At 47.7% G+C, this 27,925-nt stretch overlaps 1 protein-coding gene across 2 annotated transcripts in view; it reads left to right on the forward strand.

The window, feature by feature from the left end:
* The first annotated feature begins 14,069 nt into the window (after positions 1–14,069).
* Positions 14,070–27,925, forward strand: part of SYNDIG1 (synapse differentiation inducing 1) — a 57,050-nt gene continuing 43,194 nt past the window's right edge. For both annotated transcript variants that reach the window (XR_009747171.1, XM_061475175.1), the window contains exons 1-2: positions 14,070–14,405; positions 23,768–24,337. Coding sequence is in view for 1 of the 2 variants with exons in the window: in XM_061475175.1 (XP_061331159.1) it covers positions 23,858–24,337 (480 nt within the window). In the remaining variant the exon portion in view is untranslated. The remainder of the gene's footprint in view (positions 14,406–23,767; positions 24,338–27,925) is intronic.

The raw sequence follows: 27,925 nt of genomic DNA on the forward strand, positions 1-27,925 counted from the left end.
TCTATTAATCAATTAAGACTTCGACTACCAGCCAGGAGAATTATCACATTTTAAAGATGTGAAAAACAGTGTCTTGACCAGATAACACCTCCCCAGCCGGGGACAGAGCCCAGGTTTTGAAAACTCCGCATCCTAAAGTTCCTCACCATGGTGTCCTTCCCTTTCTTCCATCAGTCAAATATTGTAATGCAAGACAACAAACCCAAAGAGCACTACTGCAGTAACCTCCCAGAAGACTTAGCAGTTGACAGAATAGGCTGGGGACCTTCCTGAATATCCACTGTCATAGAATCATTTAGGGTGGAAAAAACCTGTAAGATCATCAAGTCCAACTGTAAACCTAACACTACCAACTCCACCAGTAAGCCATGTCCCTAAGTGCCACATCTACACATCTTTTAAATACCTCCAAGGATGATGACTCCCCCACTTCCCTGGGCAGCCTGTTCCAGTGCCTGACAACCCTTCTGGTGAAGACATTTTTCCTAATATCCAATCTAAACTCAGCATGAGACTGCTGTGTGCTGCCCATACAGCTCTTCAGCCCTCCTGTTAGGATGCGATGGTATCCCGCATCCCTCCTGGGCTGGCTGCAGCTGTCTTTTCTTCTCCTGCTTCTACACTCTGAAGACTTCCTTGGCCTGCTCTGTAGGTGGGTGATGTGTTGCAGAGGCGGGGATGAGGCCAAGATGTGGGAGGCATGAAGTTATCAATCTCCTGCTGACAGAAGGACCAGAAGATCCTGGTCTGGTGCCTGTCTCCCTAAGAGCAAGGGAGCCCTCTCCTGCACTTCTACCCTCTAACCCTTGAGCTTAGAAATCATACTCCATTCATATTTCATGTTTTATTGCTTACACTGTAGCCCTGTTGATGCTGCTTTCACATCTGCCCTAGGTGCCAGCCCAAAGTTATATGATCATTTAAGGCTCAAAAGCACGCTCCTCTATGCCACAGAGGCCCATCCAGGCTTCTATAGGATGGCTCAATAGAGACAATCTCCGGATGAATTAAGAAGAAAACAGTGTAATCAATCAGTATTAATGAGCACAGCCCAATTGTTAACAAGCTGCTTCTGTGTCTCAGGCACTGCCTTTGATCTCCTGTGCAGATGAGTGCTGGCAAGATGTCAAAACGCAAACTATATCCGTCTCACTGGGGTTTGGTGCGATGTCCCTCTGCTGACAGTGGATCAAGCAGAGCAAGTGCATGACTTCAGCTTCCTGATTTATTGTGGCTGGCTGGGAATAAATGCCTTTCCAAGGCGAAGATCTGATCTCAAGACCAAAATGGTGTTAAAACAAAAGCCAGCCTAGCAGAGCTAGCTGTTTGCACAAGGGGTGGACAAGGGGGACTGTACAATTATGCAATGAAGGCTGGCTTTCTCCAAAAGCTGGGAACCTGTATGTTGTTATTGCAGTACTTAATACATGGCTGGATTCCCCAAAGCACATAGGAAACCTCTGGCAAGCGAAGTCTCGTGGGGATTCACCTGCTGTAGCTGGAATGTGGTCGCTAAAACTGGCTGCAGAGTGAGGTGGTGATGAAGAGCTAATGCAGTCAACCCTGGTAAAAAAACTTGAGGGCTGAACACATGGCATTTGGTAGCAGCTTTCTGATGGGTAAAAATGAGTATTTTTAAAGGGAAGGTAGGATACTCACACACAGGAATGGTTTCAGACTTGTTTTGAACAATGCTGCAGCTTTTTCTTTGTGCCAGGTCTGCGTTTGTACGGTGCCTAAAGCCGCTTCTCTCTTCTAGCCCCAGCCATTATGGTAATAATGAGAATAACAGCAGCAGCAGCCGTGCTGTGTATGCTAATGACCACGTCCTCAAGTGAGAGCAGGTTACATATTGCTGGGAAAGATGAAGAGAAAAGCCAGCAGGGTTAAGATATGACAGGAACATTTAAGAACTGTATAAACAGTAGAAAACTGACAGGCCAAAACTTTGGTGAAGGAGCATAATCCCGCTGCAGGGATACATTAGAAAGACAACAAATGAGGTACACAGTGAAGAGCTGTTGGTAAAAAGAGAATGTCATAAGGAGAATTTGTCCGTTCCTTTCTCTTTAATTGAGAAGAAGGTGGAAAACCATGAATAATTTATCAAAGGAAGGATGGAGAGGGTTTTTATTGGTACCACAAGAAACAGGCTGTGAATGTGAGATTCTTTATATGATTGGCAGAGTGTGAGATACGGGAGCAGGCCATACTGACAAAGCTGATGCACTCTGGATGCTCTGAAAGAAATAAGGACCAGAAACAAAGGAGGAGCTGTCAGATCACAAGTAACTTAATGAAAATACAAGCCATGCTAAGATGGGATATTTCATTTACCACTGTTCATGAAGTGTGTAAGAAGACCCCATATAAAAAAAAAGGGGGTTGATAGAAGACATAATGCTGCCTGACCCTGGGCTTCTCTTTGCCTTTTGGAGAACCTGTTCCATGGGGCACTTGGGATTGTAAGAAATGATGGACACCACGAGTGCTAGTAGCACATACTGCATGGATTACTTTCCCATGTTACCATTTCTTTACAGTTGACATTGAATTTCTTTGCTGTTTCGCAAACTACTTACTCGAGAGATGCTTCTGCCACTCTTCTCTTAATCACAGTCACTATTCCAAGCAATGTCGTCAGATCTATTCATGTTCTTGGGAGGACTCTGGCTATCTGTCAGTCTTACCCTGTCTATGCTTCTTAAAGAATGTAGTAGGCAAGGTCCCACTACAAAGATGTAACCCAGCAAGAAAGAATGGATCAAGCATGTTACAGATTCACAACCAGCTCAAGGCAGGGAGTAAGGGTCTGTTTCCACAGTGCAAGGTTACTGAAGATGTCTCCCCTTCTTCTCACTGACCTGTGTTACCCATCATATTCATAAGGGACATGAGAAAGAACATGAGTGGGGGAACTGAGAAGTCTGCAGTTTTGTTGAACAACGGAGGGTGACTGCTTCAGCGGAGCTACAAGCCTACGCTGTTGAATCAGCAGCAGTCACAGCCTGTGTGCTGCTTTGGAGAGGCAAGGGATCTGGCGAGACACCAGCAGGGTGGAAGGGGGATGCTGTGAGATCCCTGCTCTCGGGCTGCAGTGGCTGTCCTCCAGCCGCAGCCATGTCTGCTCCCAGGACGGCAGTGTCCAGCTTCTCCTGGCCAGAATTCAGCTGCTGCTGACTCGTGAACACCACCCAGAACAATCCAGTTTCACTCCTGTTGATCAGCCACATGTGCTGTATGTCCTACAGCTATTGGCAGAGAGACACCAGGGACTCAGTTGCCCTTTACATGCTGCCTTCACAGACAGGAAACTTGCTTTCTATTCCATGGTCAAAGAGGCAATGCACAAGGCAGCAGCATAAATAACCTCCTGCATGTGCTGCAGGACCTTCACATGAATACAAGAGCAAGATGGGAAGAGCAATTCGCTTTGGGTTCATTATCGCAACAGGAACATGGGCAGAGTGCATCTTCCACTTAGGCAGACCCTATGGTTGTGGCCTGGGTTTTTGAACAGGTATCAAGCAGCCCAAGAATCATCAGTGTCAGTACGATCTCATAAAAGATGCCAATGAATTGATTTCTGTGTCAAGCTGGCACAGCACCTGGAATACACACACACATGCTTTGTGATCACAGCTTCATCTCCCTTGGTCTCCTTCTTGAGCTCAGACCAAGGTTCAAAAGTTGGTGTACAAGAAAAAATCAGGCAGAATGTACTGAGGTTCCATTTGGCAAAATGCTTATATTAGCCTCAAGCAATGTTTCCTGGGCAAATATCTGCCAGAGAGGCTCTGAATGATTGCCATGGCTAAGCTCCCTGTGAAAGGTATCTAGAACATGCATTGCAGCTGGGCATCACACATGAAGATCCATCAGATGTTATCCTCCCGATGTCAATCCAAGACAGAGGACCAACTGGGTTAGGCTGGAGACACAACACAGAAGTTCCTAATAGTATTTGCCAGGTATAAACCAGCACAGCTGTACTTAACCCAGATACCAAACCAGACAGTGAGACTTGAGCAGTACAAAGTATTGATCAGAAAGCAGCCTCAGTTTCTGGGTGATGCACACTTATATGCATCCATCCCTGCTTTCAGATCTCTGAGGCACACCAAAAGCACCACCCCAAAGAGATGTTCTAACCAGGGGCAGAGGCCTTGTGGGTACCTCCCTCTGCCTTGTCTGTATCGGGCAGCCAACAACTTGTCTTCTTTGATGAGCACATCTGGAACAAAAGTACCCTCAGGGATCATTGCAGAGCAAACTGCAGATCCCCCACGGCCAAGGGAATGAAAGAAATCCATGACCCTGCTCTACCACTGCCCTCAATGAGGGAAGGATTGTGTCCTTGCCAGCAAGGAGCGCTGCAAGTGATTCTCAGAGCACACTCCAGCTGGTACTTGAGACACTTGAAAAAGCCTGTGTTTGAAGAAGCCAATGCGTGACATTCTCCAGCAGCAAAGCAGCAGTGGGAGGAGAAAGACCCTCTCTAACACACCAAAGGCACACGCTCATCGAAGTGTGAACGCCTCGGCACTCTTTACATTTGCCTTTTCAGTGAGCATTTTCCTTGAAGCTTCAGATGTTCACAGGGATGAAAGACAAGGATTTCCTCAGGATGTTTTGCAAGATGTTTGAATGCCTTCTCATCCCACCTTTCTCACTGGGCCTGAAAAGGAGCCAGTTTGGTTTTCAGCGTGTCCCAGAGAATGACCCCACCGAAACTCCTAGGTGCCTCCAAAAAGACATCAAGTCATGATAGTCATGGGAGAGGAGGTGTTCAGACAGAAAACAAAAGTGGACAAGACATAAACCCTAAATAAACCACCTGAAACCACAGCCTCTGCAGTGTGCATCCAAGTCTTCTGGCATAGGGAACAACGAGAATACATTGGGTTTCTGCATAAATGTAAAGCCTTATGTTTTATGCTTTTCAAAAGTAGTGTTAGACAGGGCTGTGGGCCATAGGGTGTTGCCTGAAGAAAACCAGCCTAATCTCATCAGCCATGCTAACCCACCCCAGGTGAAGCTGTTTGACATGGAAGTGCCAATGACTTGATTTACTGCAGGTGTGTTGTAGCTGGAAATTATAAGAGCTGGAAGTGATGGCACTACCACATCCCAGGGAGTTTCCACTGACCAGCGCTGATGTTAGAGCTGGGTTGTACAGACTATTTAGCTTCAGTAACTCTGCTCTGTCAATCATCTTGAGGAGACTGTGCTGGTTTCTGCATGTTGTATGCCCAGCATAATCTGCTGTAGAAATTTTCCCTATGGGACCCAGCTCTGCACATCCCTGGAGTGAAGGAGACTTTTTGGACTAAACCCCCCCCCCAAAAAGTAAGTGTTTCTATATGATTATGATCCATTATTTATGAAGCAATGACTGCCATAAATCCCAAAGTTTAAACTCTCTCTGCCTCCCTGCTATACTTTCTTAGAGAAATGCAAGAAAGAAGAGTTGTATTGTCTCAGTGATTCCAGTAATTTATAGAACAGGTAGATTAGAAGAGGTGGACAAAGCTGGTAGACTAACTGCTTGCAGGCAAGAGGTGTTTAATAGAGACAAGTTCTTTTGTAGGAAAGAATCTACACTAACTGAGCAAAGAAAAATTTACAGCGCACCCAGAAAAACTGGTATAATGTATTGGTATCCTGTCAATGGGAGAAGAAAGGAAAAGAAAAGGATTGTCAGTGATCTAGCACCAAAAAGGCAGACATTTGGAGGTCAAAAGTACTGTGTTATGTATGCTTAGTATGTTCAATCGATTAACCCCATGAATGTGAGAAGAAGCTGCTATTTTGAAGTGGATGCATGTAAGGCAAATCCAGGGCAAAATTTTAGAATTAGAATTTAGAATTACATGAAGGAGCAAAAGATTAAGAGAATAATGACAGGTCTGGCATCAGGACACCCACAGTCTGAAAGGGCCATGCTATCATTGCAGCCATGCACCTGAAGGCTTCTCCTGTCCAGGGGCCAGACTTGCCATTTGGAAAAATGATGTGAAAGGTGCTGTGGAGTCCTCCTGCTTTTGCAGAAGTGTGAGCACATCAGGAGCCAGGCTTGAATCATAGAATCCCAGACTGGTCTGGGTTGGAAGGGGCCCTAAAGCTCATCCAGTTCCAACCCCCTGCCATGGGCAGGGGCACCTTCCACTAGAGCAGGTTGCTTCAATCTCTGCCCAGCCTGGCCTTGAACACTGCCAGGGATGGGGCATGAAAGGTGGACAGAAGTCAGCTGTGGCTAAAGAGCTTGAAAGGGGAGGGCAGGGTGATGAACTCTCCATCAGCTCTTCTCCTGCAGACATAATACAACGTTTCTGGCAAAACGGATGTGTGAGTATTCCTGATGAGTCTGGTTATGAAAGAAATAGGATACAGCCACGACTAAGTGTGCCCATTTGGAAGAAATCACTAGCATGTTATTAAACAGTTAATCTTCCCAATTTAATTTGTTGAATCTGCTGGGAGGAGGTTCCAGATTGCTTGCAGTGTGCTTTGGGAGTGGTTCCAGCTCAGTAGGGACCTAATCCTCGTTTACCCTTACTCTGGGCAGAAGAAACAACATATAGTGGTGATGGTTTTGACTTGGTTTTCAGCTCTTCTATTTAGAAGCAATGGCTCAGCTCCCCAACCTGTTGCAAATCCAAGTCTCCGCAGTGGAGCTGTTCTGATTTACTCCAGCTGAAGGCTTGGCCTCTAGTTCAGAAGAAATGGGCTGCCAGTTTAATTACTTTATCACAGGTATGGCATTAATAATATGGGAATACATTTAATGCTGCTAAGTAACAGCAATACAGAGGATTTTGTCACATGCATGACAATTAATGTGTGGTGCATGGTATTTCTGCTTCTCCTGAGTTCCCTTTTAAATGATGCTCCTTGTGATTTGAATTTCAAAGAGTACTTCTCCTAGTATTTCTCATTATTGATGGTGACTGTTCACTGGAGCATCTCAGTGCTGCTTTGTTGGCTCATCACTTTTGATTCTATGCCCAGATGCTAAGGACAGAAGCATATAATTAATTTGGAAGCACAACCCTCCACCGATTCTGGCAGGCAGATCTTCCTTGAACACCAAGGGCCTAACTTCCTTTAATATTGTCTTTACATGGAAAATGTCTTCCTTTTCCACTGCAGATCTCTTTTGTGAGAAGAGATCTCAAAACTCTTCTTGCTGTAAGAATATACAAAAAGACAGCAGAGAACTATAAGCTATAGGGGATCCCCTCCCTGTTGTGGGGGAAAAAGGAGATCTGATTCTGGAGTCACTGGATAAGCAAGACAAAAAGGGAAAGCAGTTTGGGATCCAGACCTCTTCCCATGGACAGAAAGGATAAGAGATAAAAAGTTGCCTTTTTTTCCTCTGGAATGCTGGGGGTCTTTGACTTCCTGAAGAGCTTCCCTGTACACATCGCTACCCACACGGACACGGCTACAGCACTCTGAACACAGCATATGAACTAGTACCTCCAAGGCTTCCTGCACTGCCCAGGGCAAGCAGGGAATTGCCAGAGCATCCCTCGGATATTTGTTAGAACATTTTCTTTGTGAAAAACCCTTCCTCTCCCTTTGACAGCTACTCCAGGGGAGAAGAGCCCTGTATCATATATAAAAGGCAGGTAAGCACATAGAAATTAATAAGAAAGATAAATTTATGTTCCCCTCTGCATTCTAAGGTGGCATCAGTTAATCCAATGAGCATTCCTGGCAACTAGGTATTTATCAGCCAGACAGATTAAATCTTTTAGTGAATCTAGTGAAATGCTTGTGGGACCATTCATTAAGCAGTATTCAAGCTATCAGTCCTCACCTACATTACTTACTAACCATAATGTCCTATCATTTTGGTCTGTCCCCTCCAGTTTGCCCTTCCACAACTTTTCACATCAGCTTCTTTTTCCCTGCATGTGAAAGGCAATTGTTTCTCATGGAGCTATCCATAACTTCCATCAGCTTCTCATTCCATTATTCCTTATGTACAGCATATTCTCTCCTTGCCTGTGGTCTGCCCAGGTAGCCAAGCCTGAGACCAGGTCCTGTCATCTGCCTACATGTCTTTACAGGACACATCCTCTTCAAGCTCTTGGCAGACATCCTGAGGAGCAGTGGGACTGCATCCTTGCCACGGGAGCTGCAGCAGGAGACTGGAGTTGGGAATCTGAACTTCTCTTTATTTTCATGGTCTGTTAGTGCAGAAAGGAAAAGGCTTTTTCATTAGTTTCTTGCCAGCCGCAGAGCACTCTCCTGATGTTCCAGTACAGGCACCAACTAGTTTAAATCTTTACAATGATGGAGGATTTGGAAACCATCGTGTCCTTCATGCACAGATGCTCTTGAGGCTTCTAAGCTTTGAGGCTTCACCCAGGCTATGTAGGCTGCAGGCAGCAAGAAAAGAGCCTGGCACTCTCCTTAAATCATAGTTGCCAAAGTGGAAATCAAACTCATAGGGCTTAACCAGCTCCCTAAACACTGGGGCATCCTCCAGCCACTGCTCCAAAGAGGTACAGCTCTTCCAGATGCCTCGTGCCAAGTCCGTTGACATCATATGACAGAGGGATTCATCTCTTTTTAAGGGGCTGAATCAGCCCAATGTGACAACCTGCAATTTGTTTAATTTAACTTAATGTCTGCCTAGTCAGGCATCAACATGCCCAAATCTATGTCCGAGGCCTTCAGTGGGACTAGATGCTTTCCTCTACTCCCCACTTTTCCTGTCCTGGCTAGTTAAGTATCAGATCTTTGGGGAAAGGACTTTCTCTTACCATGTTTATATACATGTCCCTACATACTGGGAGCCTGAGAAATACTCTAACACAGATAACAGTTCAATTTTCATGGCACTCGGCTGCAAAGAAGCATTTGACTTAAAGCAGTTCTGCTGCAGTTTCACAATGGATGAAAGGCACTTAAAGTGAAACAGCTCAGGAGATCCCTAACGTATCCAAAGGGAACCTTTATCATCTCAGATTGTCTGAGTCTGTTCAAGGTCTGTAGCACCTAAATATTGCCACCAATGACTGGTTCCTTCCCTTATAAAATAATCACAAGGTAGCCTTGGCATGTTTCCTGTCTGACAGATGGCCACATCTCAATTAGCACTAACCTATGCCTTTCCTGGCTACCTCAGAAGGCCAGCAATGCAAGGCAGCACAGAAATGATACAGCTCCCTCTCCCTTGGAGCTGTCCATACTGGTCAAGGAGCTGCCTTATGAATAGGGAAGCATCGGTGCCAGCCCTTGCTGTAAGGCTTTCTGGAAGCATCCCAGGAAGTTCAAACCTGAGAGCTGCATGCAGGGAGACGAGGCACAGATGGCAAAATAAGAGCAATGTGATTTTTTTTTTCTCCTGAACTTCTGAGTCTCTCAGCTCCTGGACACATGAAAAACTGGGTCACTTGATCTCAGTTCATGTAACTCATCTAGAGCAAAGGAGGTACAGACAACCCCTTCCAGAGACTGGGATGAGGACCTGTGTATGGAAAAAAGATGGTCCTGTCTCACTTTTGCTAGCAGGTCCTTCCAAATTAATCTAGTACCAGCTGTAAAGTCCTACACCCTGTTTACTTCATCCTCCTAGCAGAGGATATCTCACAGCCATGCTTTCTTGGTGCAGGTTAGGCAGAGGGGCAGTGACTGCATATAGATTCTTGCTTTTGCATGTAAGCATCCATAACCAGTTTATAAGAGTAAAGAAGAGTCCAAAGCAATTAAACACTTTATTTTGAGCTAAGCTACATGGTTCACCCAGCCAAAAAAAAAAAAAGGAATATATATATATTTTCAATCTGCCATGAATACAGAATAAGACATAAAAATGGTTAAGTCAAGCATTTTCATTATTATGAAATATATAGAATATAAAGAGCTACCAGCAAGCAAATCAACACAAAGTTCAGCTCAGCCATCTCGGCTAATCCTTTTTTCTTTCCCAGAAAGCTAAAAGCACTCCTGGCTATGCCTTCAGGGTCTAATCCAATTAAATGGAAAGATTCTTCTTGCCTTTGGCAGGAAGAGGTTACAGATTTTGGGCTACTTCCCGCTTGCTCTGTACCATCGCTCTGAATTATCATCAAGCGAAACGTGGCTCAGGCCACACGGGTACCTATGGTGCCAGGATTTTTGGCTGACTAAAGAGGACCGCAGGGGACAGTCAACCACCCAGCTGTTGCTTTAGAGGTATTAAGTGGCGTTTTGTTTCCTCTGCAGTGAAGGATGCTGCATAAACAAGGAGCCATTCCCAGAGCCGGCAGGAGCCTTTAGCAGAAAGCTTGCAGGGAAAGGTGTAACCCAGGTTCTTCTGCTGGAAGAAGGAAACTTCTTTGGTAATCTAAAAGGTCTGGGCTTTGATCTTGTGCTGGGAGCAGTGAGAAGGAGCAGCACTTGGTCCATCCTCTCTCCTTCTTCCTTCTCTGGTGATAGGTGGTGCTGCTGCTCTTCCTAGAGCCCAGGGATGCACTTGCAGGTCGCTGTCTTTCCGTTTTCCTGTTCAGGGTGCCCTGGAAACTGGAAGAGCATATACTCCACTGAGACCCTCAGACTTTGTTTGCACAGCTGAGGACCACAGCCTAGATTTGCTCCCACCAGCTCCCGTGAGTGTTTTAGTCCATCAGCAGATGTACCAGCAAAGGATGCTCCCCAAATCCTCATAGCTACCGCAAAGCTCATCCTCTCTTCCTGCAGCGTTTCACATGTGGTTTTCAGACAGGGACTTTTTCCTGCTTCCGCATTGTGGTGCCTCCCAGGAGGTTTTGGCCAGGAGGCTTTCAGAGCAGCTCTGTCTCCAAGAGCTCTCACAGCTAATGGTCCTGCAGAGCATCCAGAGGAGCAAAAAGCAGGCAGTCAATGGGGTCTGTGTGACTCTCCAGCCAGGTGCTGTGACTTAGGGAAGTTACACTGAGGCCAGTGGTCAAATGCTTGGTCAGTGCAAGTCATTGTAACAGCCCCAGTCAGAACAGCCAGCTGTGAAATGCTTTTCCCTGGAGATATAACATTATATACCTGCAAAGGCTCACCCTTTCCTTAACTTCTGCCAAACCCAGAGTTACAGGAACAGTTGTTTGTACATCTCTGGTAATTTCTGTTTCCAGCCGGCATTTCCTCTTTACATCCTGCCTTGATGACTCCCAGATCTCTAGCCCCTCACAGATAGCAGGACCCATGGAGACTCCCAAGCCAACCTTAGGCTGCCCTTCATCCCTCCTATCTCTTCCTATGCTCTAAGCAGCCTTCCCTTCCACTCTTCCTCTTTGCAAGGATTAATCTTGTTCTCGTTATTCACCAGATCTTTGAACAGCAGCTTCTCTGGAGCTCAGGCCACAACCAAGCCCTGTTTGGAAGCCCTGGGGAGCAACTGCTCATATCCCAGTTCATAAAGCAAGAAGAGGTCCCTGATTGCTATGTACTTTGTCCTAGCAGGTTGCTGGCATAAACTTAGAATAGCAAGCAGCTCAAGTGAGCCTCCAGCAGCCATCAGGCCCAAGGGAGGTAGACTTCTCCTCCTCCCCTGCCTTGCCCCTTCCCAACACTTCTTCATGTTTCTCTCTGTCACAGAACCTTTCCTAGTGAGGTACATCTGCATCACCCCAGAGGTATGAAAATCGCCTTTAGAATTGGAAAGATTAGAATCATAGAATAGTCAGGGTTGGAAAGGACCTTGAGATCATCCAGTTCCAACCCTCCTGCCATGGTCAGGGGGACCTCACACTAAACCATGCCACCTAAGATTCTAAAGATTGTGTCTAGCAATGGCTAGCGACCATTGCTAAACACATAGCATGAATCTCCCCAGTTCCTTCCCACCCAGGAAGCTGTGAAATGTGTTGGCACAACGCATTGAGGATACACTGTGCATGTTTACATGGTGTTGAATAGAACTCTCGGTGACGCTGCTGGAGAAACCCCAAATCACAAACTAATCTGCTGCAATTCACCTTGCCACAAGTCCCATTCTATTGGTCTTTTAGAAATCTCTCTCCAAAAATCAGCAGGGTACAAGGTGGACAATCAAATCAGGGGTAGTCGTTAGCTCCCAGCATCAGGAATAAGCCAATTTATGCCAGGCTTAGGGAAGTGCACCGGTAAGGTCCTTTTTGGGATGTTTTCAGCAAGAGAAGAGGTTGGCAGCTAAAAAGGGTGAAGACTGTAGGACTGCAGCAGGGTGAAGGTCTGGAGCAACAGTGACAGCCGCTGCAGGTGTTGGGTTGGGATTGTTCCACTGGGATGGTCTTGGTTCTGCTGCAGAACTCAACCAAATGAGGCCTGGTTTCCTCATGGACACAAAGGCCAGTGGTCTTCATGGTCTGAATGAAGAACATGATCTAGTTTGGTGCAAGAATGGAAAAGGTGGAGAAATGGCATTAGAGAAAATCAGTATTTTCCTGATGTCACTGAGCCTCCCCTTGGTAACAGCACAGAAAACACTTTGTTTGGGAAGAGTCAGAAGAAAACAAACAGGATCACAGGATGTGGCTGCCTGGAAGCCAGAAAATTTGATTGATGCCCCAGAAATCTCCTCCCTGCTGTGTTTTTGCTGTTGTTTGCTTCTAATTGCAAGAAAACAAAAACAACAAATAATCTAACAGATCCTTTTGGAAATGTTGCCCCATTTCCTCCTGTCCCACAAATACTTGTGGTCACTAAAGCTATTTTGCCAGGAATCTACCATCCATCCAAGCCAGCTGGTATCGCCGGTGCTTGGCCGTAAGTAGCTGCACTGTGGCAGCTCAAAGTCATCTGGTTGAAGCTGCCCCCCCTACAGTTGTGTTCCTTTACAAGCAGAACAGAAAGCCAGCCTTTTTCCTCAAAGTGTTACTCGGTAAAAGCATAATGACTGTGGTTTACAGGCTTCTATTCCCAAGGAAGGAGAGGTGAAAAGCACTTTGGAGAATCAGGGTGATCATAATTCGGGGTTATTTTTTCAGCTGATTATGTATTTATTCTCTCCCAGTGCCTATTACACTAAGAAAGAGACTGTTTTCTCTAAGACACAAACCCTGCCTGAAGACTGGAGCAAAAATGAACCAGATATTTAGATGGAGAGAAAAATCTTTTCTGAGCACCACTCGGATAGGCTGGAAGTTGGAGTTCGGGAGAGAACTAAAATGTTGGGAAACAGGGGAAAGAGCAGAAAATCCCCAAGACAGGTTCAAGTTAGTTCATGTGTGGTTTAAATCTTGAACATTCTCCTTCAGCACAGGTTTGGCAGGGGTTATTTTGGGATTATGGATAACAACCAGCAATATGCAGGGAGAGAAATCAGTCTTAACTCGGGGAGAGAGGCAAAGGCAACAAGAGGGGCAGATTGAGATGAGACATGGGGCAGAAATTCTTCCCTGTGAGGGTGCTGAGGCGCTGGCACAGGGTGCCCAGAGAGGCTGGGGCTGCCCCATCCCTGGCAGTGTTCAAGGCCAGGTTGGACACAGGGGCTTGGAGCAACCTGGTCTAGTGGAAGGTGTCCCTGGCCATGGCAGGGGGTTGGAACTGGATGAGCTCTAAGATTCCTTCCAACCCAAACCAGTCTGGGATTCTATAAAAAGGCCTCGTGTCTCTCTACCTGCAGTGGCCAAGGCAAGCAGTGCTCTAAACCAGGCATGTAATATTCCAGCAGCATTTTGAGCCGTAGATGTTGAAGCATCTAGAAAGAAGTGTCAGAGAAGCTTTTAGGCAATGACTTGGCTAGCAGGACTGTTGGGGATGGGAAGGGGGATGAACGAGCCAAGCTCACCCGCATTACGCACAGGTTAGGAAGACAAGGGAACACCCCCCTTCCTCCCCTCCCCAGTGCTGCAGCACACAGCCTGGCACGCTCTCACTTGAGAAATTAAACACGCAAAGTTCCTCAGACCTGCTGGAGCTCCCCATCGCCTCGGGGAGCTGGTGCATCCCCCAGCAGCACAGGCAGCTGCCAGCACATAGGTGCCTGCGTGACTGCGGGAGCCTCGTTGGCAGAGCAAGGAGTGGGGGGCAGCCGATACCCCCGGAGTGGGCGCTGAGCGGAGACACCCCGGCTGGGAGGAAGGGCCGGGGAGGAGGAGGAGGAGATTTTGCCGGGGGAGGGGGGGGATAAGCAGCGAGGGATGTGATGCTGCTCCTGCTGCAGGAGGAAAGTTGGCCGCGCTGCCACGCAGGGCTGGTTCTCCTCCTTTCCTCCTCCCCTTCCTCCTCCTCCCCGGGAGTTAAGCGCACAGTGCAGCCCGGCGGTGCAGCCCCGCCGCCCGCTAGCCCTGCCCGGTCCCCGGTCTCCAGCCTCCGGTCCCGGTTCCCGCCTGTCGGGATGGTGCCGCTGTCCCCGGCCGGGCGCTGAGCCGGTCCCCCCCGGCAGCCCCTCCTGCAGCCCCCGGCGGATGGGAGGGAGGGAGCGAGGGAGCACCGCGCTGCGGGTCACCTTGCAGGTGAGCGACACCCCCTTTTCCCATCCCATTCCATTCCCTCTCATTCCACCCCATTCCCTCTGGGGAGCGATGCACCAACCCTCTCCATCCCCATCCTCCGGACCGGGGTTCCCGGTGGGCAGCCGCGGGGGTTTGGAGCCACCCCGGGGCCGCAGGGATCCTGCCCCAGCCGGGGGGACACCCGCCGCGGTGCTGTTTCGGTGCCGTACACGCCCGGTCTTGCCCGGGGTTGGGGAGGGGGGTGTCAGTGAAGGAGGGATCCGGCTTTTCCAGGGGCAAGGTTTGTATTGGGAGCGCTGGAAGGGAAGGTGCGCGTGGGGTGCTCCTTTTCCCTTCCCTTGGCCAGGAGGAACCCCTCCAGATCATGGGGGCAGAGCATCTTTCCCTGCCAGTACCCTGTACCCTGCCTGTGCAGGGTAGACCCTGGGCTGGGAAGGGGAAGAGGGGCTGCGCTGCCCTGTCCCTGCTCAAGAGGCGCCGCGTTGAATTTATTTTTCTTCCCATCCTTTAGTTTGCTGGCAGTGACAGCCAAGTTAGAGAGAGCGATGGTTCAGGTGAAGAGGCAGGAGTGGTCTCTGCTACTCAGGTGCTGAGAGGGGTGACCTTGGATAGGTCCCCCATGGCTGCCCCATCCTCCTAAAGCATCCCATAAGGGATCAAGGAGAACCCTTCAGAAGATCAAGAATAACCTTTAGTCTGGAGAAGAGAAGGCTCAGGGGGGACCTAATCTCTCTCTACAACTACCTGAAAGGAGGATAGAGCCAGGAGGTGGCTGGGCTCTGCTCCCAGGGAACAAGGGATAAGACAAGGGGAAACAGCCTCAAGCTGCACCAGGGGAAGTTTAGACAGGAGATGAGGAACAATTTCTTCCCCAAAGGGCAGTCAGGCATTGGAACAGGCTGCCCAGGGCAGTGGTGGAGTCACCATCCCTGGAAGTGTTCACAGACGGTGTAGAAGAGGTCCTCAGTGCCGTGGGTTAGTGGTGGCGTTGGCAGTGCTGGGTCATGGTTGGACTGGATGAGCTTGAGGGTCTTTTCCAACCTGGTTGATTCTATGATTCAGTCGGAAGAGGCTGGCAAGTGCATTGGTTGGACTGGATGAGCTTGAGGGTCTTTTCCAACCTGGTTGATTCTATGATTCAGTCGGAAGAGGCTGGCAAGTGCATTGAGACCTTTCTGGAACCGGCACTGCAGGAGTGCAAAGCTTCCTGGAGGAGGACTGGCAGCTCTTGCTGGTCCAGAGTGTGCTGAGGAGAGGTGCAATGGTCTGTGCTGGAGTGGTGGTGGTCGTGGTAGGTTTTGTCCCCCCATAAGAGCAGCAGTGGCAGGAGTTCCTCTGGAGAGCAATCTGTTGAGCTGTGTCTTCAAAACAGCTGGAGCCAAGAGGCTGCAGCCTCAGTGTGTAATGAGAGAGAATGAAGCCAAAGAAAAAAAACACCCTAAACTTTCCAGGGAGCTTAAATATTCAAATCACAAATAATTAGGCATTAATCCCTCCTAAACAGGGCATTAACAACAATTAAAAGATGCTTTGATATTCTTAAACCCAGTTAGCTGGTACTTTCAGGGGGATTATTGCAGTCAGAGCAGAGAATGCACTTTTCTACATTCATGTATTTAAATGACTTGCTCTTAATTATAGTTAATGAGCTATCATCTTCAAAGTAGCTGCATTTAGATGCTCTCCAGATTAGTTTCCAATTATCTTACCCCAAAGAATAAGCCACTTTTGATTTTACTGGCCAAGGTGACACTTTGTTGGCATCCTGGTAACTACAGGTCACGCCAGGCTGTACATAGGAGAAATGCATTTGTAGGAATTAAATGAAGTCCCGTTTTATTAAGTGGCAGAGCAGATGTCTCCCACCACTGGTGCTGGAATCAGTCTCACAGGCACAGGGACGCTCTTCGTTGTACAAATGCAGATGCAATGCAGTACTGGTGTAGATGGCCACCACCACTATGCATTTAGCTTGAGGAAGGCTGCTTTGTGAATTCAAAGTACTTTGGATTCTGAGGATAGTGTTGGAGCGATGGTGCAACATAGTTGGATAAGAGGTTTTGGTCTTTACTGTGAATTCCTATCCGCAGACAGCTACAAATCCTTCTGCTCAGGAGAGTTTTTAATACTGCCTATGTGGTTATTAAGATTGCAGACAACACACTGGGACTTCCGAATGTTTTCTTCGCTTTGGGGATTCGACTCCTTGCAGGTTATTGTTTGTACAGGGCCATTGGGAAAAAGTGGGAAAGAACTGCAGAGGTTTAAACAGGAGGAAATTACTCTGCATGTTCAGTGGCTTTGCTTTGACAAATGTGAATAGTGCCTGTGTGTGTGTGAGCATCTGCTGGTGTCTGAAGGCACATCCCCTGATTATCAAATCAAAGGTTTCTCAATGCTCTTTCCCTAGTAAAAGTTGGAAACTACTTTGAGCAAAGAGATGACAGCAAAATGCTCCTCATCAGGTGTGACTCTGAGGATTTGGGTAGAGTGGTGCAACTTACCGCACCTAAGAATCGAAAGATGTTGTGCTTCGAGTTTGGTGTCATCACATGGAGAGAGTGGAAAACTCTGGTTATTTTCCTTGCACCAGCAAAAACTGAATTTCAAAACAGAGGTGCAGAACATGCCAGGTGTGAGTCATTAGCACGCTGTTAGCACAGTTTATACCTAGCATTCTTCTAGATGTGTATTCGTGTGTATGCGTCTATATACAACCTGAATGTGTGAAGTTCTCTCTTAACCATCCATCCAAATCCATGCTGTGAAGCATTTCTGTTCTTAAGCTTTAAGGCTTTAGTTCAATGAGGCACGGGATGAATGAACTGACGGTTCACATCAAGTTGGCATCATTCAAGCAGCGCTTTAATGGGGTTTATGTGCTTGAGTTGAGAGCTTGGACCCCTTAAAAATCCCCAGGGAGAACGAAGAGCTCTGAAACAGAGCTTGTGAATGGATAATTTGCTTGGAAGACAATCATGGCATAATTAAAGCCTTCCAGCTCCTATTCGTGTGCTCACTGCAACAAAACCATATCCCTTCTCCCCACTGCACATGGCTTGCAAGAGCGTGGAGGCAATGGGGAGCTGATCTGCAGCCAGCCAGATGCCCATGCCTCCCATATAGAAATCTTCTTGGTCCCATGGTTGTTCTCCTCTCAGAGGGAGGAGGTTATGGGATTTTTCTTCAGGCTCTGGTAATGCCCCAAGTCTAATGAGCCCCATTATTCATTTCAGCTCTGACTTCTGCAGGGAGGGATGAGTATGGGATTAAAAAAGGTCCGTAAAGGTCAATCTACACCCACTGACGCTACATTTCAGTGTTTCCCTGCCTACCCTGGATGCCTCCAGCTACCAGTCTGGCTACATCTGAATCACCCTGTAAAGCTTGTGTCCCACAGCGTATTCCTGGCTCTGCAATTCTTCTGGAGCCTGATGAAGCAAGGCCGATTTTATTGCCCCAGCAGTGGCTGCTTAATCAAATCATCCTCGCCCTGATAAACTGGCACTGGCAATTTCACACTATTACAGAAGCCTTCTTTTAGCAAAGTGACTGACAGCCCTGGGGTGCTTTGCTCAGGGCAGGAGGTAATGGGAACCTTCATTCTGCACCGAGCCTTCACCACCAGGCTGTGCTCCTGTTCTGTCCTCTCTTTATTTACCACTCCTGCTTCGGGAACACCTCAAATCCCAGCCTAGAGCGTAGTATTGGTGTGTTACAGGCAGCACAAGTGTGAGGCTGGCGCGTTGTCCTGCTTTGCTTTTCGCATGCAACGTGGGAGTGCGAGTAGAGCCAGATGAGCTGGGTGTATGCAAGAACTGGGCTGTGCGGGTGCTTGGCTGCCCATCAGGAATGAGACCTGAGTGAGTTTAGCCCTTGAGCCACATCTGGGTGCCGCTGTCTGTGGGCCAGCCTGGCTAAAGACACAGTTAAACAGGGATTTTGTGTCAAAGGGAAGTGCTGGAGTTGGTGCAGGCAGACCAAGAGGCCCGGGTGATGCTGTAATGTTGATATTCGTGGGTGAGCATCTCGGGGTTCATTTAGTTGCTCTGCTGTGTACAGGAGGGACTTTGGCTTGCTGCAGACTCCTACAGGGCAGAGCATCAGGTAGCTTCTTCTGAGCTGGAAATATTCTGTTGCAATACTAAAACTAGGCAGAGGGGTTTGGTGGTAGCTTAGTCTTTCCCAGATCCTTAAATCTAGATTGACCCTCAGCAACTAATCCAGACTCTGCGGCATAGGGACCAAGAAGACTGAGGAGCTCACTTAGGAAGAAGTTTTTCTCATGAAGACACTCAGCAATTAAGGATGCAATTATACACCCCAGAGCACAGCTGTATTTGCTTGCTTCAAAAGTGAAAGGCAGCACAATTTACTGCTCCTCAAGCTGACAAAAGAGCCTTCAGCCTGACCATGCTGCAGAAGGTAGTGACCTGAGCTACTTCATTATGTGTCTCTCTCTTTATTATCTCCCGAAGGTTAGTTTTAATGTGCTGGACATAATCAAGAGAGTTTTACGGAACAGCTTTCTGGGATGGATGAAGGGAGAATGAAGGTCAGCTTAGCCTTCTGTTAGGAAAGATAGGTCTTTATGAAGCAAGAATCACTGCTCGTAACTCCATCTCCCCAGTCTGCAATGGAGGTGGGGCTCAGAGGGGTATGATGAGGCTGAATACATTTGGGGTTCTCAAATGGTCCTGTTCAGTGGTATTGGGGACCCTCTGAACCACAGTGCTGAACCACAGATACAAGCTGGTGTGATGGCATCCTGTGCTGCGTGTGCTACTGGATAGCCAGGCTCAGAGTGGAAGGTCTATATCTGCAGCCAGGAGAGAAGGAGAAGGCAGGAGAGAGTGTGTTAGGCTCAAAAGGCACTGCTGATGTGGAGATGCAGTTAGGGCTATTTACATGACAGTCATGTGTTGTTAGTCAGGGCAGTTATTTGTGACCTGGAAAGCACAGTTTTATCATCGGACGATACAAGTGGTGAATTTGGACTGAACTCAACCAAGAGTTGAGGCTCTCGGAAGAGTCGGGAAGGAGGACTGCTAGAAAAGCCAGAACGCGCCAGGTTTTCCTTGGAGGCAACTGGAGGAAAATTGAACTAAACCCCAGTTTGTTCAATTAAAAATAAATATATGAAACTCACATTTAATTTTGGCTCAGGCGAGACGCTTCCATCTGCTCAAAAGGAAATATTTTGTTGCAGGGATAATGTTTTAAGTCAACACAAGGTAATTCCTCCTTTCTCCTCCCCCCTTCTTTGGTTCAGCTACTGAATCAAGCAATCAATTATTCAGACAGAACTAATATGCATATGGTAATTGTTTCCACATTTAAATACACCTCTGGACAGGCAATCAGGGGACCTGGATTTTGTTTCCATCTCCGCTACTGTGTCTGATGTGACCTTGGCCACTTCACTGCACTCTTGAGTGCCTCCTTTCAGGGCAGGACAGGTCCGTATCTCACAGTGGATTTGCTGCATGTTGGTAATGCTAAAATAGCATGGAGGTCTTCTTGCTTCCACTCTTAGCAAGTAAACATTTAGCTATCACTAATGCATGCATTCCTAATTCTCCCAGTGTGAGCTAGTTGCATTGCCTTACAAAACTCCCTGTAGTTTACTTAATAGGTCAAAAGGAATTTCAGCTGCTGAAATAGCAACGTTCTCTTAAACCAAAACCACTTTAATAAGCCCAGCTAAAACAAAGAAGAAAAATACAAGTGGGAAAGGGATTTCCCCCCCCTCCTTTCCTTAAATATTTCACTTTGTAATCAGCTCTCCAAACCTATGCATTGCGTGAAGGCTTCTCTCAATTAAAAGGTCCATATGTGTTGTTGCAATTTCCAGGTATTTGGAATACCTTAAACCATGATGAAGTTAATTGTATTATCCCTTATAACTGAAAGCTTGCACCAGGAAACCTGCATCCTCCAACCCTTCATCAGGCTGCAGCTCTCACCATTTGGCTTGTCTGCTCTTCAAGAGGCTTTCTCCTTTCTGCTTTCTGTGAGGGAACCAGCACCAACCCTAGTGGATCTGGGATTTGTGAGGCTGCTCCAGTTCCTGCTCATGGCACAGCCCTGCAAAAAGTGGTTGTTGTTCCTTCTGGCCATGCTGGTGTTGTTAGGTTTTGAGTCGCTGAGGGGTTGGCAGAAGGATGTGGGAGCAGCAAACGTCTTGTTGGGAGCACAGAAGACAGTGGGGATCACTTTGAAGCAGAGGGAGTTGGATCATAGGATCGTAACTCAAGCTGAAGGAACCTCACACAGTTTCTAGTCCAGTCTCATGGTTAAAACAGGGTTAACTATGAGGTCATACCAGGTTGCTCAGAGCTTTATCCAGTTGGGTCTTAAAAACCTCCAGGGATGGAGACTGCACAGCCTTCCTGGGCAACCTTTTCCAATGCTTGACTGTCTTCATGGGGAGAGGATTTCTGCTGATATCCAGGGTCCCATGCAGAGATACATGAGCTCTTTGAGCCCTTTCTCCTGGCTGATGCTCTGCAAGAACTGCAGGGCAAGGCAGTGGGTATGGCCGTAAGCCTTGGTAGTGGATGGGGACCCTGCCTTCAGCCTCACCATAGCTTGCCATCGTATCCAATAAACCTGATGATGTTTGGTCTGTCTGGATGAATGTCCTGGTCTGTCATGAGGGAAGGGCTGGGGTGTTTCAGCTGTAGCCTGGTATTTCAGAGGTAACTGAATTGCTTGTTCATACAGGACTTCTGGTACCTGGCAGGGGTTTGCAAGAGGCTGAAGCACTCTGAGGCTGTGCTACAGCTGTGTAAAGGGGGGAGCCCCATGGAGGCAGAAGGACCACAGCATCCTGCCACGTCACAGGAGAGCAAAGGTGTTTGGGGGTGGAAGGCAGTAGCAAAGCTGGCTTCTGCTCCTTGTCGGGCTGGGGCAGAGTGTTCAGCTCTTCACTCCTTGCCCTCTCTCCAGCTTGCATTTACCTGCCTCACACCCTTTGCTTAATTAGTTTGTCAGCCCCTGTCATCATAGCAGGAGGCTGCAGAGCACCCAGCAGAGCGTAGCTCTCACTGCAGCTACTGTGGCTGGGCTCTGCTGTAGCACAAGTGATAGCTTAATAAAGCACAGCATTGCAGACTGAGTATCTTGGCACTGGTTGCAACTTCTTATTGAAATAAGAAAGAGAGGGGGAAAAGAAATGCAAGAAATCAGAAAGAATGAAGGTTATAGTAACTAATGGCTTCACTTTTAATGCCAGAGACCTGGGTATAAATGTCTAATCCCAAGGCAGAAATTAGAGTGAACTTTGATATATTTGTCAGTAGCTTGAATTTGGTTTTCCTTTCTGGTTCCAGCCTCGAGTCTGAAATGCAGAATTATTTCTGGTCAGCCTGGGTACTAGTGAGTGGTTTATGGGGGAAAAACCCAAACTGTGCAAGGACAAATGAAACCTGGCTCAAACCCGTTAAATTAACCCTGCATCTCGGAGCAGACTGAACAGATCTCTTATTTAAAGGTCTCTGATGAGTTTTGTTTTCCTGTCAGCATCATTCTGAAACCTCACTGCTGTCCTAGGTAATGAGAGTGTCTCTTTTGGCTTTGAGTGTTGGCTCCCTGCAGGGAAGGCATCCTCCAGTTCCCCCAGGTGGTCTATGGGAGGTTACCTGCTCCATCCTTTGGGCTGCAGTTTGACCTGGAAACTTGGGCAATCTTAATGCAGGCCTGTGAACCTGGCCTGGGTCAGGTCAGTGAGAGCCCTTGCTGAAAGGATGGTGGCTGAATCCACCTCCAGGGAGTCCCTGAAGGCAGGATACAGGCTCTGAGCCACTGCATAAGCACGTGCTGCCTTTGGCCCCTGAACATCACTCATGGCCACGTTCCGTTGTCCTCCATCTGAACACAGGGGACTCATTTCACCTGGCTTCACTCATCTGAAGGTTGGTACTAAGCTGAGAGCCCCCACCCTGTATATCACATGGGTATGGTTGCTCCAGAGAGAAACTGAGCCCACCAGTCCTGTTCACCTTGCAATTACTTTCCCCCAAGAAGCACTTTGGGTGTCTGCAGTGGGTGAAATGAACTCCAGCCTTTGAGTCTTATTCTCCCACCAGCACCAAGGTAGCAGCTGGTTACAAAGGCCTTGGAAATCTGATTTAAATCCCTTCAGCCAGTGACTGAGAAGAGAAAATCCCAGGGGAGGTTCTCTTTTATCCCTGAGGACGTGAAATTTCATTTGTGGCTGACAATGCTCTTAATCCTGCCTTTATATTGATGAAGGATCTCTGGGTACCTCAACAGTTTCTCTGTTTCCCTAGACAGCAATTGACCTTGTTAGAGCTATGCATCAGAATGCACTGGCAATCAAGGTGCTATTGATTTAAACTTAATGGGCAGGCACTTGGGAATTTCACCTGGAAAGGAAAAATCAATGCCACCTTATTTTATTTCCTTTTCTTTTCTCCTGTTAAGATGTTACAATGAAGCGGCATGAAAGTCTCACCCGCTCTTTATCATTAAGCAATACACTTGCAGAGCCAAGAACATTGGGTCAGATTCTGGTAACTACAGCCAGGAACAACTGTAGGGTTAAACAGTTTTCCTTGATTGCTTGCTGCCATCCGCATCTCTCTGTGCTGACCTTCCCCAAGGCATGCAAGCTGCACTGCTATGCGGGACTCCGGAGAGGATGTCTTCAGCAATGCATTGCCCTATTGCTGGAGGAGCTCTGTGCGGCAAGGATGGTCCCTGTCTTTTCCTTGCCTCAGTTTGGATGGTTTTTTTTTCCTCCATCCCAAGGGAAAAGTGTCACTCAGAACCTGCAAGATTGGTTTACAAGGCTGCTTTAAATGCATGGCAGGTAACCACCAGCCAAATGGATGCTTAGATCTGTGGCAGGACTGAGCAACAGCACAGGCTCCCTTCTATCTCCTGAGGCATTCCAGGACCATGCCAAATCTCTCTGGCTTCAAGTGGGGTGGATGCTTGGTGTCCCATGGGAGCCTTGAACATTTTTCAAGCCAGCTCAGGAGGAACTGAGCCCCATCCAACCCAGCCTTGAACACTGCCAGGGATGGGGCAGCCACAGCTTCTCTGGGCACCCTGTGCCAGAGCCTCAGCACCCTCACAGGGAAGAATTTCTGCCTAATGTCTCATCTCCATCTCCATCTCCCTCTGTCAGGTTAAAGCCATTCCCCTTTGTCCTACCACGACAGTCCCTGAGGATTCCCCCTCTGACATCCTTGTAGGCCCCCTTCAGATGCTGGAAGGCTGATATTGAGTCTCCACTCATTACCTCTTGAAGTGGTACAGAAGACAAACTGATTTGGGTGCCTTGATTCATTGCTTTTGTCCTCACCTTGATATCCGTTTCCTTTCTTCCCCAGGAAAATGGGAGCCACTGCCCCAGTGTGACCTGTCTCTAAGGTACAAGAAAACAAAGGCCACTCGTCCTACTCCCTCGGACACCTCCCAGTATGGACGGCGTGGTGGAGCAGAACAGTGTGCTAATGCACAATAAGATCACCGAAGCCGGGAAAAGGAATGGATTAATTAATACAAGGAACTTGGTGGCAGAGAGCCGAGACGGGCTGGTCTCTGTGTACCCGACCCCGCAGTACCAGACCCACCGAGCGGGCAGTCTTTCCTCTTCGGGCTGCCTGGAGAACGGCAGGAATGACCCTGTGCAGCAGCTCCTGGACCCCAACATGCTGCAGCAGACAGTGGAATCTCACTACCGGCCCAACATCATCCTCTACTCAGAGAACGTGCTGCGCTCGTGGGGCGAGAGCATCAGCTCAGAGTGCTGTGAGACTACCTTCATCGAGGACCGCTCTCCCACCAAAGACAGCCTGGAGTACACGGACAGCAAGTTCATCGACCTCTCAGCAGATGACATCAAGATTCACACGCTTTCCTATGATGTGGAGGAAGAGGAGGACTTCCAGGAGCTAGAGGTCAGATGTCCTTTGGGATACGTGGGGAAGGCTGGGGAGGGAGGAGGACATGTTTGGGGTTAGGTGTGCAGCTTCTAAGAGCTGGTCTGCATGGGATCGGCTGTATCACCGTCTTCTCCAGACAGGACAGTCAGCTGTCACTCGTCTTTGCTTGTTGGGTACATCCCAACTTCGTGGATACTAATGGCAAAATTCCCACTAGTGTCCCACTGGGAGACCAGCATTTCCCTCCTGTCTCTGAATGGGCTGATCAGAAACTGAAGGTGACCCGTGTGCTTAAATGCTGTGTAAGGTTGGGCCTGGCAGCATCCATCCGCATACATAGAGCTTGTCTTAGCATTCCAACTTAATAGTCTCTTACTTTCTCCTGCCTTGAGCTAGGCATAAGCAGATTGTTTTGCATAATGGATCAAATATGAAACATTTCTGTCTGGGAATGAACACAAAATCAGAAGTCTTTGGGTTTCAAACCGCAATGAATCCCATATCTCTGAAATAAAAGATTTTATTTGCTGATGGAGTGAAACACTTCATTAGATCCCAAATGCAATGTTTTCTTTTAGGCTCCTATGCATCATTGATTGCTTACAGTAAAGCCAGACGCATTTTGTTCTCCAAATGGGGCAGACTATGGAAACCAACTTTATGCTTTCTTAAATGATGCATTGTTTTTACTTCCAAAGAAATCTGTTTGGGTTTGGTAGAAACCGGCTGCTCAAGTACGGCACAGATTCGTGTATGTGGGAATGGAAGGTGTGCATCATGCTGCTTCACCCAGTGTTGGTTACAGAGGCTAGGACCTAGCAGAGACCATTTGACTGCATGGAGCAGAGCCATAGCTTCAACTATTTGCTGGTGTTTCTCTTCTGCTGGGGTTTTCTCCATTGAGATATAACAAGTCCTAAAACTTCCATTTTCACCTCCCGTAATACCAGTGTCTCGCCTGTGATCAGCACAGGGGCAACCCAACAAGAGCCTCACTTCTCCTTTATTCTCTTTTCCCCCCTGTATTCATAAGGCAGGAAAAGAGAGGTGTTTTTCCCAGCGTGTGCCAGTAATACAGCATTCAGTGCCTCTGCAGGGAGACAAAAAGTTCCTCTCGGAGGCATGTGAAGGGTGTTTGCTCAAATCACACCCTTCTACAGCACTTCAAAATTGGCTGTGGGAAGCCTCGTTTCTTTAATCAAAACAAAATCCCTAGCTGCTGCCTTTTTGCCCTAGTTCCTCTCATGCGGTAGTGATGCAAGTGACTGCAGCAGGAATTGCCTAATGGAGTTATTGACACATCCAGCCCCACATTTAGGCAGCAAAAAAATACGTCTCCCTCTTGTCAATCCAAACCCAGCAAGACCTTCTTTAGCCAGGTGTTGGAGAACAGGCTAAAAAGGACTGGAAAAGTAAGCAGGACAAAGGAAAAATCTAGTTTGTATTAAAAACCTTTTTGCTTTTCTTGGTGGGATTTTTAGGCGCCTTTGCAATGTAGGGTGCTTGCTCTGGGTGTCTCTTCAAAGTGGTACTGTAGGGGACAACAAGAAAGCTGGAGAGAGGCTTTTGACAAGGGCCTGTAGGGACAGGACAAGGGGGAATGGCTTTAACCTGACAGAGGGGAGATTGAGATGAGACATTAAGAAGAAATTCTTCCCTGTGAGGGTGCTGAGGCCCTGGCACAGGGTGCCCAGAGAAGCTGTGGCTGCCCCATCCCTGGCAGTGTTCAAGGCCAGGTTGGACACAGGGGCTTGGAGCACCCTGGTCTAGTGGAAGGTGTCCCTGTGTGTGGCGGGGTTTGGAACTGGATGAGCTTTCAGTTCCCTTCCAACCCAAAACCAGTCTGGGATTCTGTGATCCGAAGCAGGGGCCCTGCACATCGCTGCAACTTGTTCATGTTTAATTTGGTTTTTAATAGCAGTGCTCCTCAGGTCCTGGTGCGATGTTATTCTGCCTGAGCAAATCGTAATTGTCTGGAGGGAGAAAGGTTTCAGACACATCTCTCATTAGCATTAACAGCCCCACTTTGCTCCAGCAATTATGAGGCCTGGGCACAGAAGGCTGTGCTTTCTGTCAAAGCTTTAAACTTCTCTCTTTGGTGCCCAGCCCTGAAATCAAATGATTTCCTATGTAGGTATCTCTGGAACGTTTATAAATATCTTATGAGTTCTTTACACCAAAACTAATGGGCAGACAACTTGTCAAATGTGGTAACAATGAAATAGTACATGAGTTACCAGCTGCAATACCTTCCTGTTAGAGTTCATGTGTAAATGCAGTGCCATCTTTTATCCAGAAACATCATTTGTCATATTACGCTCCTGCTAGTTTCCCTCCTAGCCCCTAGATAGATGGCTTATTTAGAGAAACCCAAGCTATTGATGGCAGCAAATTGAATTATTCATATGTGAGCATAAAAGAATACATCTGAGCACTCTCTTAAAACCTTTTTTGTTTCTTTTCCCGGCGATGTATGTCTGAAACAGTTTCTGAAAATGAAATAAATAGAATGTTCTGGGGAGGGAAAGAAGAAAGGAAACGTAGTGCTTTCAAATTAAACCTGCCTTCCTTTATTCCCATACAAACTGCTGGATGCTGCTGTGAAACTCATCCCTGGGACATGAGCGTGAAAATGCAAAGAGAGAAGGTGGCTCCTAAGCCATGTCCTCTTCCATCTAACCCCTCTTCTCAGTGTTCCCAAGCACCTCCTGGTCATATGTCTTCCGCAACATGAAGAGGCAGCCCTGGAGGTGTTTATGCATGTTGAGCCCCACGACGTACCTGCTTTCTCCTAATGTTTCCAGTTTGCACAGGCTTGGATTGTCCTGCATCGTGCTGATAAGACCCAAGCTCCTGTAGCTTCAGCAACCCCTGGGAGTAGGTATCCAGAAAACATGTTTAGACATTCCCTTGGGGACCTGAGCATGGTGGGGTTCCCTTTCCAGAGAGCTCTGCAGCACGGGCAAAGAGGCAGGCTAGTGTGGGTCTTGAGTGCTTTAGGTACTTTCTTGTATAGCCATTTCCCTTCAGGATCTTACACCTTACACTAGTGAATTCGCTGGTCACCGCAGATGAGAAAACAGTATCTTCTTCATTCTGCACATTAGGAACTGAAGAAAACGGTGCAGTAAATCATGGAATCATCATAGGATGGCTTGGGTTGGAAGGGACCTTTAAGCTCATCCAGTTCCAGCCCCCTGCTACGGGCAGGGACACCTTCCACTAGAGCAGCTTGCTCCGAGCCCCGTCCAACCTGGCCTTGAACACTGCCAGGGATGGGGCAGCCACAGCTTCTCTGGGCACCCTGTGCCAGGGCACACCTAGGGATGTGTTGTGGATCTGGGAATATAGGTTTAGTTTCTTTTCTCCCATGGGACATGCTCAGCAGAACACAGGATACCTCTTAGGCAGCAGTGGTGGGTGCTGAGGAAGTGCAAGGTATGGACTGCAAAATGGCCAGGTTTATGTCATGTCTTGCTGCTGCTGTCAGAGGCAGAGCATGGGGCTCAATGGGCCATTGGTCTGACCCCATAGGACACACACACTTTATGTCCCTGGATTTCTGCACAGATACATTATTAAGAGGTTATGAGAGTGATTACA

The sequence above is a fragment of the Pezoporus flaviventris genome, unplaced genomic scaffold, assembly GCF_033815535.1.
Source record: "Pezoporus flaviventris isolate CSIRO_AGI_PZ_B2104156 unplaced genomic scaffold, CSIRO_AGI_Pfla_v1 ptg000083l, whole genome shotgun sequence".
NCBI lineage: Eukaryota > Metazoa > Chordata > Aves > Psittaciformes > Psittacidae > Pezoporus > Pezoporus flaviventris.